The sequence below is a fragment of the Fulmarus glacialis genome, unplaced genomic scaffold (assembly GCF_000690835.1).
Source record: "Fulmarus glacialis isolate BGI_N327 unplaced genomic scaffold, ASM69083v1 scaffold21314, whole genome shotgun sequence".
In the NCBI taxonomy this organism is placed as follows: Eukaryota; Metazoa; Chordata; class Aves; order Procellariiformes; family Procellariidae; genus Fulmarus; species Fulmarus glacialis.
Window position 1 is genome coordinate 20,968 of NW_009208982.1, and position 15,873 is coordinate 36,840.

General features: G+C 36.7%; 1 protein-coding gene across 1 annotated transcript in view; it reads left to right on the top strand.

The window, feature by feature from the left end:
- Positions 1–15,400, top strand: part of MBTD1 (mbt domain containing 1) — a 32,376-nt gene extending 16,976 nt beyond the window's left edge. The window contains exons 12-16 of the mRNA XM_009576700.1: positions 158–305; positions 2,923–3,005; positions 3,339–3,573; positions 4,193–4,270; positions 15,092–15,400. Of these exons, the coding sequence (XP_009574995.1) occupies positions 158–305; positions 2,923–3,005; positions 3,339–3,573; positions 4,193–4,270; positions 15,092–15,210 (663 nt within the window). The 3' untranslated portion in view covers positions 15,211–15,400. The remainder of the gene's footprint in view (positions 1–157; positions 306–2,922; positions 3,006–3,338; positions 3,574–4,192; positions 4,271–15,091) is intronic.
- The last annotated feature ends 473 nt before the right edge of the window (positions 15,401–15,873 follow it).

Consider the following 15,873-nt stretch of genomic DNA (forward strand, 5'->3'; position numbering starts at 1 on the left):
TGGAGTTTTTTGTTTTGTTATAATTGAATGACCTTCTAAGTGTACTTCCATTATTATTGAGTTACTTTTCACTCTTTTGAAACATGGCATGCTTTCTTTCTAGCCTTATCACACAGTTAAAGGTATTTAATGTAAAATTTTGTTTTTCTTTACAAAGGTTTTAGCAGATGGCTATCTTATGATTGGGATTGATGGCTCAGAAGCAGCAGATGGGTCTGATTGGTTTTGTTACCATGCCACTTCCCCTTCTATTTTCCCTGTTGGTTTCTGTGAAATTAACATGATTGAACTAACTCCACCCAGAGGTACATATAGCATTCTGACCACATTTTATTTTGAATATTTTTCAGTGATATTGTATGTGCCATATGCTTTGTTTCTTAACTCAGTCTACAAAATTCATGTCACTTTTTAGGACTTTCTCAAGTCTGAAACAAATGCAACAGAATAACTTCAAAGTAATCTAAAAAAGAGATAACAAACTTTTCATTTAGAAAAAGTGAAATTGAACATCTGATTGATTCTCTGGCTAAAATAATTTGCTTTTGCTGTCAGAAATCGAGGATAGCCACTAGTTGAATAGTATATCCGTTAAATGAATGGGAAGTATGTTAGTCACTAAAAGGACTGTTTTCAGAATATGTCATTTCTTGGGAAGTTCTGGCCACCAAAAGGATTAACAAACATTGTAAAGAATCTCAGACTTAGGCTAATTAGCGACAATACCAGTTAATTTTTTGAAGAATATGCACAAACTAGAACTTTGAGGAAGTAGCCATTAGAGCTGTATGCTGCGTAATCCCTTCTGTGAGAAAAAGCTGTCTGTCCACTAGCACATATGCCTACAGAAGACTCTATTGCCTTCATTTTTCCATTTTATTGTCTTGGTCTGGCAATTTTATAAAGAGGATTGTAACTAGTTATGTAACAGCAGATAACGATGGTTTTCTATGGATTTTTTTTCTGCATTCTCATTCTTTTAGGCTTCTACTTGTATTCATTGAATTATTTTTCTAGGTAATAACTACAAAGACAGTGTAATGCAACATGAAGAAAATTAATTTCATGTAATTTTCATTATTGCATGCTAATGAATCTGTCATCTTTGAGTATGTGGAAAGTGCAGTTGGACAGATTTACTATTCTTTTTCAGTCAAGGGAATTTATTGCCTAGAAATTCATGGGCATAATCACACCTCAAAATGTGGTGCAAGAGTGTCTTGCAATAGGAAAAGGTTTTGTGGGAGGAAAAAGCATGCATATCAATACATATCAATCAATTTAGAAATAAATACATTAAAATGATGATACAGAATAGGAAAAAAACCTCCCTTCTATGATGAAACTTTTCCTCTTTACTCTTCAAACAGTACTTACACAATAGTATATGAATTTTATTGTTAGCACATTTATGATACTTCTGTGTTTCTTGAATCGTGGCAACCTTATTCTTTATCTATATGTATATTTTCCCTGTTATTGCAGTTTTCCGTAATAGTCCTGTATCATCCACTGAGAGGCGATTATAAATCACATATGCAATAATCTAGAAGTCATTTGAAAGAGGAATTAACAGGAGTAAAATACAGACGTAATGCGCGTTAACATATTTAGTAGGATCAGGCTGATCAAAGCTTCTTAGCTCTTACGAGAGGTGTATTTTGCTTTCCAAATTACAGGCTTGAAAATGGACAGTTTCTTAATTCTGACTACTCAAACAAGGACCACGTGCACATGTCTTTAGTGTGTGTGTGTTGAGAAGTTAATTAAAGGACTTGCGTACAAATATATTGGTCTAGCAAGAGGAACTGTGCATTAAGAAGAAAAGCGTTAATATGCAAAACTGATACATTACTACCCTTATTAATTGTTAGCTATCCAGCTACCTCTGTTCTTGCAGATACTACGTACCTAACATGAACACACATTTCCAAATTACATTTAGTAATGTGAATACCTTAAATAAGTTGCTGTGAAATCATTGGATTTTACAAGCTTATTCCTTCCAAACATCTTCGTCTCTTGCTGAAATCAGTAGAAGATGAAGATGCTTAGACACTTTCAAGAATGGGATTGCATTTTGGGCTGTGAGTATTAGCTACCTGATAGTCTGGCCCTGCAGTACTGGGCTATGACTCAGTGGGAGCTCTCTACCCCCACTTAGATGAGATCCAACGGTTTCCCATACCTCCCCATGCCATGCCCACTACGCTGTGATTTTTTTGGAATGTCCATCACTGCATACTACCACAAAGAAATCTTTCAAACTGTTGTTGCTCCAGCTAGAATTAATTATTGATTTAAGCAGTTGTAGAAGTTGCCCAAAGTAAAAAATAGTCCTGCATGTTTTATGCATATTCAGTAGATGAACAAAAGCTAAATATATTTGAGAGATTATTTTCTTCCCTTTATAATAGCTCTTAAGACTGGAAAAAAAAAATCCTGCAATTTTCCATTTTATTGGTATTTTTAGCCTTATTTAAGTTTTAAAATATCCATGCTTGTTCTTACCACTCTGTTCCTAACAATTCAAGTGTTTCAATAGTGGAGCTCTTTCCCCACAGGAAAGACACTGGATGTGCTTAATTACATGATCTGTTTTGAGTCATTTGTGTGGGGCATTGTAGAGATCAAGGATCTACGTGGACAGAAAGCTTCAAGTATGAACGATTAATCTTAACATTAAATGACACCTTCTATATTATCCAGAGGTTCATTCATCTTGTTTGTTGCAAATGGACAATGTCCAGATGACTGTCTTGTCCCTTAGACCAAAGCTCAGAGAGTGGAAGTTTCCGATGTTAATGTTTTGCTCCTTTGTTGTCTTTTTAGCCATAACACATTGCCAATATACTATTTTTGTTGTGTTCTTATGCATGAAGTTTGCAGTTGATGTATGAAAATGTTGTTTAAAATTCACAGGTTATGCAAAACTCCCTTTTAAATGGTTTGACTACCTCAGGGAAACTGACTCGATAGCAGCACCTGTAAAGCTCTTCAATAAGGTAATAAACATTATATGTGTGTATTTAAACTGTAATTAGTATTATCTTTAAATTTCTGTTTGCATAGTCCATGGGATTGACCCATTTCATTAAATAAAATTTTGAAAAGCTAAGACAACAGAGACTTTTAGAAATAAGAACCATTTGAGTATATTAAGCTTGAATATTTCTGAAATGTTAAATAAATACAAGGGTACATGAAACTTCATAAACGGTACTTGGTATTTTCCTACATTAAGTTGACTGAAATACTCGCTTCAACGCTGTGCTTAAACCATCTTAATTAACATGTTTGTTTACTGATGTTTGCCTTGTTTGTGTTTGCTTTTCCAGGAAGTTCCAAACCATGGGTTTCATGTTGGAATGAAACTGGAGGCTGTTGATCTGATGGAACCTCGCCTGGTATGTGTGGCCACAGTAACTCGCATTATCCATCGTCTTTTGAGGATACACTTTGATGGGTGGGAAGATGAATATGATCAGTGGGTGGATTGCGAGTCCCCAGACCTCTATCCAGTGGGATGGTGTCAGCTAACTGGATATCAACTACAGCCTCCAGCGCCACAATGTAAGTTCCTGTTGTGTAAATAGTGTAACAGTTGCTTCCTGGTCCTTGTTCATGGGCGATGATTTTCCTAACTTCATCCTTTTTAAGTTAGGTCACCAGGTATAACAAAAACAGAACAAATTCTTGCTGTTGCTTAGATGTACACAGTTCTAATCTCTTCCACCCTGACTTTTAAAGTACTTCTGGGCGTTTCTGTGGCTACTTACTATATTTAATGACAGAAGATGCTTATTTGATCCAGGGAAAAAGCCTGTTACTTCTCCTCAGTTCTGGATAATATCACTGAGAATTTATATTGCTTTAAGATTGCAAATATATATGCTTTACATACCGAATTTGATGGAACTCAGCATGTGCATAGCTATTCATGTGGAGAAGTATTTATGTGAGAAGGCTGTATTTTATTTAGTGCATCAAGACTTGCCCTGTCAGGTCAAGTTATACGATAATAATTGATAACTGTATTTTGAGAACTAGTTTAACGGGAGGCTTTTCCCACAATAAAGGTATTCTGCCTTTGTTCAGTCACTAATTCTGTAGCTGTGTAGCAGCTTTGACACATTCTGAAGTGTTTTTCCAAAATACTGAACTTCAATTTTGAATTCTTAATTTTTTGCAGCATCAAGAGATAGCCAGTCAAGTTCATCAAAACAGAAGAAAAAAGCTAAATCGCAACAGTACAAAGGACATAAGAAAAGTGGGTGAAAAAGTAGTGTTTGCACTTTCCCTGTTGTTTAAAAAGTTTGTGGTCCCTCCCTAAGTCCCTATTCTATTTGGAAATGTTTGTGTGTAAACAGGTGTTATGCTTAAAGGTGCAGTATGCCATAAAAGGAATTTTTTAATTGAGAATAACCATTTTTTATAACTTGCAACAGGGTTCATGTTGCTAATAATAATCTATATGAATTATAAGTGGACAATTCTTACAATATTTTTGGTATTTGGACATCATTTCAGTTGAATAATACATTGACTATAGAGATATACTGCCTTATACAAAATAATCGGGTATTGATTAACACAGTTTTAACTCTGCTCTTTGTAACACAGGTGTAGGAATAAGAATGAAGTTACTTGGATCAGAAAGAACGAGATGTAGAAAACTTAAATTACCGTCTAGCTGGTTCCTTTTTAACACAAAAAAGTGACTTAATTGCCAGTTTTTTAGATAAGACATCTGTGGGAAACTGTATGTAAATAAAACTTTTATATGATTATTTTCAGAAAAAATAAATAGCATTGCTGTGTGTGACTATTCGTGTCACAGTAAAACATAGTAATGACATTTTTAAGAATCTGAAGTATTCAGTTTCTTTCCATAGTAATTGTTTCCTTCGGGATCAAATTATCTTCAAAATTCACAACCAATTTGAATTTGCATAAATGCACATTTTGCATTCCTCCATATTTTTATTTCCATGGCTCTGTTGGTTTAAACTGAAAATCTGTTTTGTATGAGTAAAATAAAGGGAGAAGAGGCAGCCAATCTAAGAGCACCTTGTGCCTTCTCCCATCATTCTTCTCTGGAAATCAGATCCATCTGTATTCTCTCCTCTAAGCAATATTGTAGTTTCATATGGCAGTTTTATTCCAAAGGTTCTCAAACCATTTTTCCAATAATTTGACGATTTTGAAAGGCAGCAACCTCTTGAGTCAAGAGCAGCAGCAATATGACAGCCATTGTACAAGAAATGTATGTGCAAGAGATGACGTGGTAAATAAGACCGTAGGGTAAGCCTATAGTCTTGTTAAGTGCTACACAATTTTTAATGATGTTTAACTCAAGATTTTACAGTATCTTTTTTTAAAAAGAACCAATTACAACTGTGGGGGAAGGTTTTTTCTGCCACATAAAAATGAATAGTTTGTCTTGATAGAAGTAGATGGTCTAGTTTGAGACAAGCTTGAGAAGTGGGCCCGTGTGAACCTTGTGAGGTTTAACAAGGCCAAGTGCAAGGTCTTGCACCTGGGTTGGGGCACTCCCTGGTATCAATACAGGCTGGGGGATGGAGGGATTGAGAGCAGCCCTGCGGACTTGAGGGTACTGGTGGATGAAAAGTTGGACGTGAGCTGGCAATGTGCACTCACAGTCCAGAAGGCCAACTGTATCCTGGGCTGCATCAAAAGAAGCGTGGCCAGCAGGTCGAGGGAGGTGATTCTGCCCCTCTACTCTGCTCTGGTGAGACTCCACCTGGAATACTGTGTCCAGCTCTGGAGCCCTCAGCACAGGAAAGACATAGACCTGTTGGAGCGGGTCCAGAGGAGGGCCACGAAGGTGATCAGAGGGTTGGAGCCTCTCTCCTAGGAGGAAAGGCTGAGAGAGTTGGGGTTGTTCAGCCTGGAGAAGAGAGGGCTCTGGGGAGACCTTATAGCAGCCTTCCAGTACTTAAAGGGGGCTAGTAAGAAAGATGGGGACAAACTTTTTAGCAGGGCCTGTTGCGATAGGACAAGGGGTCATGATTTTAAACTAAAAGAGGGTAGGTTTAGACTAGATATAAGGAAGAAGTTGTTTATGATGAGGGTGGTGAAACACTGGAACAGGTTGCCCAGAGAGGTGGTAGATGACCCATCCCTGGAAACATTCAAGGTCAGGCTGGACGGGGCTCTGAGCAACCTGGTCTAGTTGAAGAGGTCCCTGCCCACTGTGGGGGGTTGGACTAGATGACCTTTAAAGGTCCCTTCCAATGCAAACTATTCTATGATTCTATTCTAGTTCCAGACAGCCTAGCAATGTATATCACATTGGAGCATCAAATCATTATGCTGACTCATTCTCTTGGTGTTTTCTTAGAAACAGTGGAGAGTTGGAAAGAAAGTGCAGTATTTTACACTGCAGACATAAGGGCATATCAGCTGCAGAAAGGGGTCTATATCTGTCATCTTGAATTGGCCCTGCCTCTTTGTCAAGATATTTTCTAATAGGACAGCCTAGCAGACAATGAAATCAACAGTTTCGTTGATGTTGAAAGTTATTTTACCTGTAAGTCAGCAAACTTGACTAACAATAATCTTTAACAGTCCTTAATGTAACATTAGGAGAGATTATTATGTGAAGTACTCTTCTAAGTGAGAACATTAGGCCTTTCTTACTATTAGAATCTGTATGAGCTTGACTTATTTAGACTTGTCTCCAGAGAGTTTTGTTGCTCTGAGGTTTGAGTTCATCCAAGTAGAAAACTAAAATTTTAAGACACGTTCCCTGAAAGATAGGAGAACAGTTTTCCCTCATCCCTTCAAAACTCATTTTGAAATACAGAGGCTGTTGAAATCCAGACTGTGCTGTTCAACATATGTGAGGTGTAGCTGCTTTGCAGCTGTTCTCAGTAAAGTGTATTGCCTGATTATGAATCCTTGTGTGGTCTTTGTAACTTCTGGACAGCCTTATCTTACAAACTATCGATCATTTTGATGACTTCAATATTACTGCCAATGCTATGATTGGAGACTTGAAAAGGTGATGTGGATTTCTAAGGACTATAATGTGCCTTTGGCCACTGGTCCTAGATAAAGGAATAGGTGTGGGAAGAAAGAATTGGCAAGGTGAAAGATTTAGTAAAAATAAAGCTTGAAACATGGTGAGGGAAAAGAAATCCAGATCAGTCTGACACTCATTGTAAAGTCTGATTAAACGGACCAATTGCTAGGTTGAATTGTGTGAGGTGAACTAACTGCCCCTAAGAAAACTTTTGCATAGAACTTAGAACAGGGATCTGTAGACAGATGCTGATTTATTTTGAAGTAATTCAATTTCAACCAGAATAGTTATCAAATTTTTTTCATGGAATTAATCAGCTAATTTTGAGGCGGTTGGAAGGGGAAAAAAAAAATCAGACATGTTTGGTGAGCTAAGGAAAAAAACCACCCAAACTGTTGCCAATTTCCCTTATTTCAAATCTTTTGATCTTTGAACGGTAGTTTGTTGTATTGAAATAAGATGCATCCACTGATTTCTGTTCCATCACAGATCTGGCTGTCAGGGAAGGGCCCATTGACCTGGCATAGGAAAAAAAGGTATCTTCATTCTGAGTGGGACCTGAAGCTAAACTCTGAGTTAGGTCTACCCTAGTTTCCTGCAGTGATTTTGAGAATTGTGTCAAATGAGATTAAAACTTTGTTTTTATCTGGGGCTTTCCCTGTGATAGAAAAGTTGACCTAAATGAAGAGCTGTGCAGCGGTGCTGCAGTTGTGTAGAACTAATGTGAGGAATTAAAACCGTTGTCTTCCCAGTAAATTTGTGAATGGATCTATTAAGGCAAACTGGAACCTTCTTCACTAGTCATTGCAGAAAGCAACCTGTGGTATTTTGGTCTTTGGATGTAAAAAGAAGTTCAGCAGTGAGTGCCACAGATGAAGCAGGTGTCTGGGAAGTTCTTACAACCTCTTGTTAGATGCCTGAAACACTGCACTGTTTCTCCTTTCTGCTGTTTGAGGAAATAAACAGTGAAATCCAGATCCTGTTCAGAATCTTGCAGCAGTATTTTTAAAATAGAATTCAGGTATAGAAAAACTGCTAATTTGAGAATATCTAGAGAACGTAGTGAGTGCTGTAGCCTTAAGCTAAGGAAAGATGGCTGTATCATTCATTACTTTTGTGTAGGACGTGTTCTTGGATAATTCTGGACTGTTGGAGCAGATTTGTTTAGCAAGCTGTGCTAGACCATCCTGCTCCTTACCTTGTCCCTCTCCTTCCACTTAATACCTCTGCAAAAGTTTCTTGATACCTCTCTTACAGTAAGTGTGGCACAAACACTGGAAGGGAAATTCCCCTTATTTAATGCCATAGGAAGGAGATTTGTTTTAGCGGAATTTGTTCTTCACTTCTCACTAACCTGAAGTAAATGTGGGCTATGGAAACAGAAGAACTTCTGATGGGTTTCTTTTCTGGAATATTTACTCAATATTAAGAAATCTACTTCAGGAGATGAGAGAACAAGGTCATGAAAAGTTATAGCTAGCTGCCTCCTACATGTTTATTCTTAGTAGGTTATGGCAACAAAAGTGCTGAGTCACAGGAAATAATACTAAGAAAATGTTTTCTGTAGCCTTTTATTGTTCAGCACTTGTAAATAAAAATAAAGTCTTTGAAAAGGATTTCAGTCATAAAACTGTATAATGCAGTAGTAATGCTTTCATGGTAAAGTAACTACAGCTGATTAACAAGAAACTCTGTATATGTCTTAATTAAACTAGATTATTTTTAGCACAGAGAGGTGTTACTTCCACATATTTTTCTCATGCGTACTCGCAACACACTCCAGAATGCCTTTGAGTCATTCTGCTGTGTATAATGATGCAGATTTCTAATGCAGTATTTTACCTCCTTACTGAGTCCATTGAGAAGTGAGTAGCATTCGGTGTGAAGTAGAACTGATTACAGAGTGAACTCTGCCATAGTGGGATCATGGTAAAAGAGAAGAAAGTCAGACTCTCTTTCTCCTGTGCCACGACAGAAACTAATATAACCAGCTGAATTAACATTCACATAACACTGAATGGGAACAGTTTAACAAGCGTTGCATCCAGCCATGATGTTTTACTCCTCAACAACAAAGGAATACAAGAGAAAATTTTAAGAGATCTTGGTTTAGGAGAATTTCTTAATCCATAAAAACAAGTAAAATTTGGAGCTGAGAATACAGCTGTGCTTTTTTTTTTCCTTTCTTTAGAATCTACAATGGGCAACATAATGTTAATTTCCCCCTTAGTCATTGTGACTTACAAGTAGTTAATGAGCACACATTTAATAATAAAGATAGAATAATTAAATGTCAGGTTGTTACCCCTTTCATGTAGAGGCTGATCATAATACAGATGTTCCTAGGACTTCTTTTAAGCATAATTTATTATTGCTAACTGTTGGGAATGCCCAAACAATTTGGTTTTGTGTGATTACTGATACACAGAGCATGAAATAATTTTCTCAAAGCTGTAACAATGTCTTTGGCCTATTTTAAATAAGGAGACTGTCCAAAAGGGAGTAGAAATTAACTAGCATCCTACCTGGCCTAGCCTTCAATAAAGCTGGTATTTTTTCTTAGATTTATTGTGTTGCTGTGCAAGCAGCTTGTCATGTCGACAGTGAGCCCATTCACTAGTATTTGGATTGTAAAGATATGCTTATTTTACCCTTTTTAGTTTTCTACTTTTAATTAGAATGTTTTATAACTGTAATGTGTTCTGTGTGCATGCAAAATACCAGGTGGACTGTTTGAATTATGCCTTGGGCCTTCTGGTTTGTCACTGCATTCTCAGCCAGCAGCACGTCCATCATTGCTGCTTGCTTTTTATTCAAAGGAAGGAAGATCAAGTTGCGTGTAGTTTGTATGTTTGCTGGATAGTTACTGTGTTACTTGTTAATTTCTAACTGCAAGCGTAAGATTTGTGAATACTTAGGAATCACTTCCAATTTTGTTTCCAATAGTGTTCATTTCAAGTGGGCAGAATTTTGTACTATGTTCCTTCTGGTCAGAAAGCTGTGCAGGTGAATACTTGAAGGGTAACTTATCAGTTTGGCTAGACAATTCATTAATAATGTAGTATGCAGTATCTGCTCATATTGTCTGCTTTCTAGCAGGTGTATATATTGGAATAAGGTTATTGAAACGATAGTGTGACCTCAACATTTTAAAAGCTGGGATTCTGTAGACAACATTCTGCCTCATTATGGTGTTATCTCTCTAAAAGGCTCATCCTGAAGTCGTCTTGTAAGAAGAATATGGTGATATCTTTAGCATATGCATAATCTAGTTACCTTTTCTCTTCAGAGCCAGGCTTTTGTTTGTCATGTCATCTTTATCTGCCAGGCATTAGCAACCATAGTTTTGATATAGCTGAAAGCAGTGGAGGTGTTGTATTATAGTGCTTGCATCCCTGATATTATAGAGAAGTTTCTTCGGGCACAGAATCTGAGCATCTTAGTGGTAAAGGAGGAACACATTAATAATTTCATGCGAAATGTTTTCATCATGTTTTTTCATGAATGCAGTGTTTAATAATTTGAAGGCATTTTAGAAGATATTTTTTCTAAACACCGAAATGCTCATTGATGTTTGTAAGGCACTGTGAAAATGGGAAGCACCATTCTAAAGTAATTAAGAGTATGTATTTTTAAACTAGGTTTTTGGAGGTGATAAACTTTGTCTGGACTGGATTATTTCCCCAGAACTATCCTTTCTATCTCTGTTAGGCACACATACTGAAACAACTGCAGTTTCAAACTGAGCCCGTGTGTCTTGGGTGTCCAACTGGAGGATTGTATATTGACTGTGCAGTGTAGCTGCAGCAGAAGCAATTTACGGCATTTGTATTTCTTTGATAGAGTATGAAATGTGGATCATAGTTTTTAAGCAATGCACTTAAAGTCCTACCAGCCAGTCTCTAGAATTCAGTAACTAAAGTGTGGTTGTTGAGAACAATATTCCCAATAATAACTGAATGGTGCCATTGTACAGGCCCTTGTTTTTCAGAATCAGTGAATATGAAGCAGAGCCATTTCTCAGTGAACAGTCTGAGTTACCTAATGCACTTTAACCCAAGCGTTTATTTTAGTTTGACTTGATGTTTAGAGAGGAAGATACCAGTTGGGAAGAAACCTGTCAGTTTGTCCAGCCCACCCATGACAGGTGAGGTGCGGAGGAGCTTCTCTGGTGATGACGAGTTGACTCCTCCTCCATATCGAACCCTTCCAGCACAGACAGCCCCGGAGGCCTTCCAGCCTCCCAGGACTAGCCGAGAGTTCAGTCCCAGCCTCAAAACAGGTAACTAGCCACATCAGTCTCTGTTACTTGCAGAGGGAAATGACAGACAGGGTGGGGAACTAAGCATGGTCTAGCATGTGATGTGCTGACTCATCAAATCTCTTTCTTTTTCTTTTTTTTTCTTTAAATTTTTGTTGGTTTTATTTTTTTCTGTTAGAGAGCTTTTCATTCTCACTGATGCACCACGTCACTGAATTAATTATAGAAGAGGATTGCAGCTGTTTTAGAACTTCATAGGAGGTGATACTGTAGGTTACTGAAGCATAAAGGCACAGAGGAGCTCTGCAGAGTTTTAAAGTACAAAAATGCACTCTGTAAAACTGAATGGTAATGTGGATTTGGGAATATTTGATGTAAGCAGAAAGTTAGTTTAGATTATCTTTTGCAGAGAAAGTAACTACACAGTAAATAAGGAGTGATTTTTGCCTTTGTGTCAGAAAAAGGCAGTTATCTGGGAAAAGATCTTCAGAATGTAAGCATTATTTGAAATTTTTTGGGTTACTAATATAGAAAATATATTTGAAAAGAGTTTGTCCTTTTAGAATTTGATCTTTTCCCTATTTTTGCTGTATAACCTGGGTTTGGTTTAAGTATCGACAGCATAATTGTGCATCTGTATGAGTGAGCAGAGAAAAACTCTTAAACTCATTTATCAGTAACATTGAGCAAGTAGATTAAAATTTTGAGCTTATTTAAGGATAGTTTATGTAATTTAATCAATCTTCAATTTTAGAAGTCCACTGCAAGGATCTGGTAGTCTTCCCTTTTCCTAATATGTATGACAATATAATGTAGTAGATATACAAATTATTTCTAACAAATATGTTGTAGCAATATGATCTGTCAGACAAACTGGATTTTGCTCTCCCTGCAGGACAGTTGCCAGGTTGATAGATTTAGCTTCAGATTTGCTTGATTTACACTCCCTTAAACTTGCTTTAGTCTGAGTAGGCTGCCGTATTGGCACTTCTCATTGACTGTGGAATACATCCAGAACAGTTTCTCTTGTCCATGTGTTATCCATTAACAGAATGGAACATGGTAACCTACTTTAGACCCTGGGGACAAATCTTGACTCTCTTCTGCACACCTCTCAACGTTTCTCAAGAACTCATTTATTTTTACTTCAGCTTGCTACTCGTGTACATGTCTTTTAACAGAGCCTTTGACGCAAAAGAGAAGCCTTGCTTAGGAGAGAGAGTGTTCTGGAGTGTTTATTCCTACACAGCTTTTCTTCTCTTACTGCAAATCTACACCTAAATTGCATTTATGGTAGTGCAGAGACATGCACAGCCTGAGTTTTCTGTGTCATTAGATCTCGGAGTTCCTATGAAACACCTGTGTTCTTTGGTTTCTGACACCCGATGCTTTCTATGATCATTTTGGGGGAACTTTTCAAAGTTCTGAATTTTGGAGAGGCTGGACAAAATTAGTTTTATTTGTGAGGTAGCCTTGTTATTGTCCAAAGGTGTTTAAATTTAAATTAAAACCAGCAAGACCACACCCTTTAAGTCTGGGGAAGAGGAGGGTATAATCCTGATATATAATAAGTTAAGAACACATTTGAGATCAGCTGGAACTTACTAATTGCATGCATATTCCTCAGCATTGTACACTGCCTCACCTTTTAGTAGCCGTAGCTACGATGTAGGCACATTGCAGGAGATGCTTATATGGCTTTGAATTGAAGTAGTGTAAGCTTAGTAATGAGACAGGCATCTGCTCTAAAACTGCTTGTCTATTGGAGATCTCAGTAAGGCTCATTAAACAACTCTTTCCAACAGAGAAGGTTTCAGTCCTTCTTCATCTTGTATATAGTATGAAGTGGTTTTCCTCTCTAGCAGTCATGGTACATCTTTAGCATACATGAGTACTTTACATCTTTGAGTCATATGAAATGATCTTAAGCACTGAAATGCAACTGTTGGACAGCTTCACTTTTAAGAAGAGCCTATAGCCAGCCTGTCAGAGAAGGAAACCGTTCTGAGAGACTCACCTTACTTCTGCACGTATTCTGGACCATAGTGCTCCATTCTATATTGATGTTTTGGGGATTTGAATGTCATTGCATCAGACACATTCTTTCTTTGTCTCCAGGAAAATCACTGAGTCTATTTAAAAAGGGAGTACCTTGCATGTCTGCATCCCTTTTACTTCCAACATGATCAGTCAGATGACTTCCATTAGCTTTTTTTATTCTTCCTTCATGTAACTTTTGTTGTATAGGTGTAGCTAAGCTTTTCTTATGGAGGATTGTAGTTAAAAGCTGTATAATAGGGACAAATGAAGCAAAGCATCATTAAATATCTAAATGTAAGGATTTTGGTTCAAATTAGCCAGAGGCAAGCAAAATTATGGAGACTGCTATTACTCCTGTACCTGCAGAAGCATTCTACAAATACTGGGGTAGAGAAGAAAAAGAACATGCCTGGTGGATTTCAGATTGTATCCCTGACCTCTGTGTAGCTTTTGCTTAAGATATTAGAAGCATATCCAAGTAACCAATTATGTGTCTTATCATTTAGACAGCACTTTTTTTGTCTTCCACAGATCAAGATTCTTGATCAGAGTTGGGCATAATGCAGGGAAAAGTATTTAGGAAAAAAAAGCAGCAAGGGATTGTGGGCTATGTCAGTGGGAGGAGACATCTATTAAAGAAAGAAATGAGGAGAGCTTGCATTATGCTGCAACTTTTTGACTTAATTTTCAAATTTTATTTTTATTTAGCACAAGAGTTTGTTTCAACATGGAAGATGACATAGAAAAATAATGAAACAATAATGAAATGGCTTGTAAGTTATTGCAGGTCTACTAGTAGGAACAGGTTATGGGGGTTTTTTTTGCTTTCACTGCATATTTCTGCATTTCAAGATACATTGATAACGCATATAAACTTTGTATTCAGTAGCTATGAGCTTTAATACTCTTCTCATTCATTTGGTCATAGAGAGCCATTTGTTTTTGTATAATCAACCTTTTAATGTGGGTACTGCACCTTTAATGAAAGCCTTGACATGTTTTGTTTTCAGTGTTCTTTTCATTGTGTTCATATTTTGATAATTATCACTATTCATTAATGAAACTGGAAAAGTAATTGTGACATTATAGCTATTCATAACATCTTTTTTTATGTCTTAGATCTCATTTCTATTTTCTTTTTACAAAAGAAAGAAGAGAGAAGATTAAAACTACAAAAAAGGTGTTTTGCTTGAATGAAACTTATCTTCTGGGATCTTAAAATTTTTATAATGTATTGAGAAATCTTTGTCAATGTTTTTTCCTGTCTCATATAGACCATTTACAGTAATTGGGCTAAGTAATGTGATTCATAGGTTGTAAATGGCCAACAGTTAATCTTATTTTTACTTGCATAAAGATTAAATAGGAAGTAAACAGTAAACGAAAGAGTAAACAGTAAAATAAGAATTCTTCAGAGCAACAGTCATTATTCCTATTAACATGTTCAGTTACCTTCTTAAACCAGTGTTTTCTTGAGAAAACCCAGTAGAGAATATATTATTGTAAGTAATTTATTCAAACATGTTAATATTCAAGCATAAGGTAAGGTTCAGTTTACGGTCAGAAAGCACCTGCTTTCTGTGGGATACTGAGTGTTTGAAGAAGAATTGCTAAAATGCAGGATATAAGAAAATGGGAAATCTGGGGTCTGTTCCCAATTTAAATAATATTAAGTAAATTTAAGGAAAAGTTGTACTTACTTTGAATTTTATAGATCTTTAATATTCATCTTTTATTTTTAGTTACTTCATTGCAGCTGAAGGAGGAGTTACTAGATGGAGAAGAGTATAGCTTCCTTCAAGGAGCATCTGATCAGGAAAGCAACGGATCTGCCAGTTACTACATCAAACAGGAACCATAAGGCAGCTCAGAAAAGTGAGGGGCAGAGTATTGGTGATAGGAAAAGAGCCTTTCTCCAAGACTGACTGATTTTGTTCCCACTTCGATGGTACAGTTCAGGTGACTGTACCTGGGGCACTTTGCTAACTGTAGATGAGTTAGACTCAGTTCAGAATTTTTTGGAAGGGCGGGGAAACTATTTTAGTGAAAAAGATTTTTCAATTTATTAAAAACAAAAATGGACACTTTTGTGTTGTATTTGAAACTTTTGAAAGAATTTTGTAATATTTTCAAGTTCAGATTTATTGTGCATTGTTAACAAGAACTGAAATTCTAATTTTTTGGTAAGATTAAAGTTTAATTAGCATGATTGTGGGAAGCGGTTGGAGGAAGATATAGTTGCAAATACAAATGAACTGTCATAACAAATGAACCTTTTTGGTACAAGTTGGGAGACTTTTAGACTCTTGTGAACTGCACTGGTCACGCCTCTGTTTTTTTATTGTGAAAATAAGGCATTTAAGCCCTAATTTAGAGGCATAAATTGTATGTGGAAGATAGTCCTGTAAAGCTCTACTCAGTGAGTAGCCCCAATTGCAATGGAGCCATCGCCTGAGGAAGATTTTAACTTTTCAAGATGTTTTTATTTAGTTTAAAATACTTTTTTTTATATAAGATTTTTTTT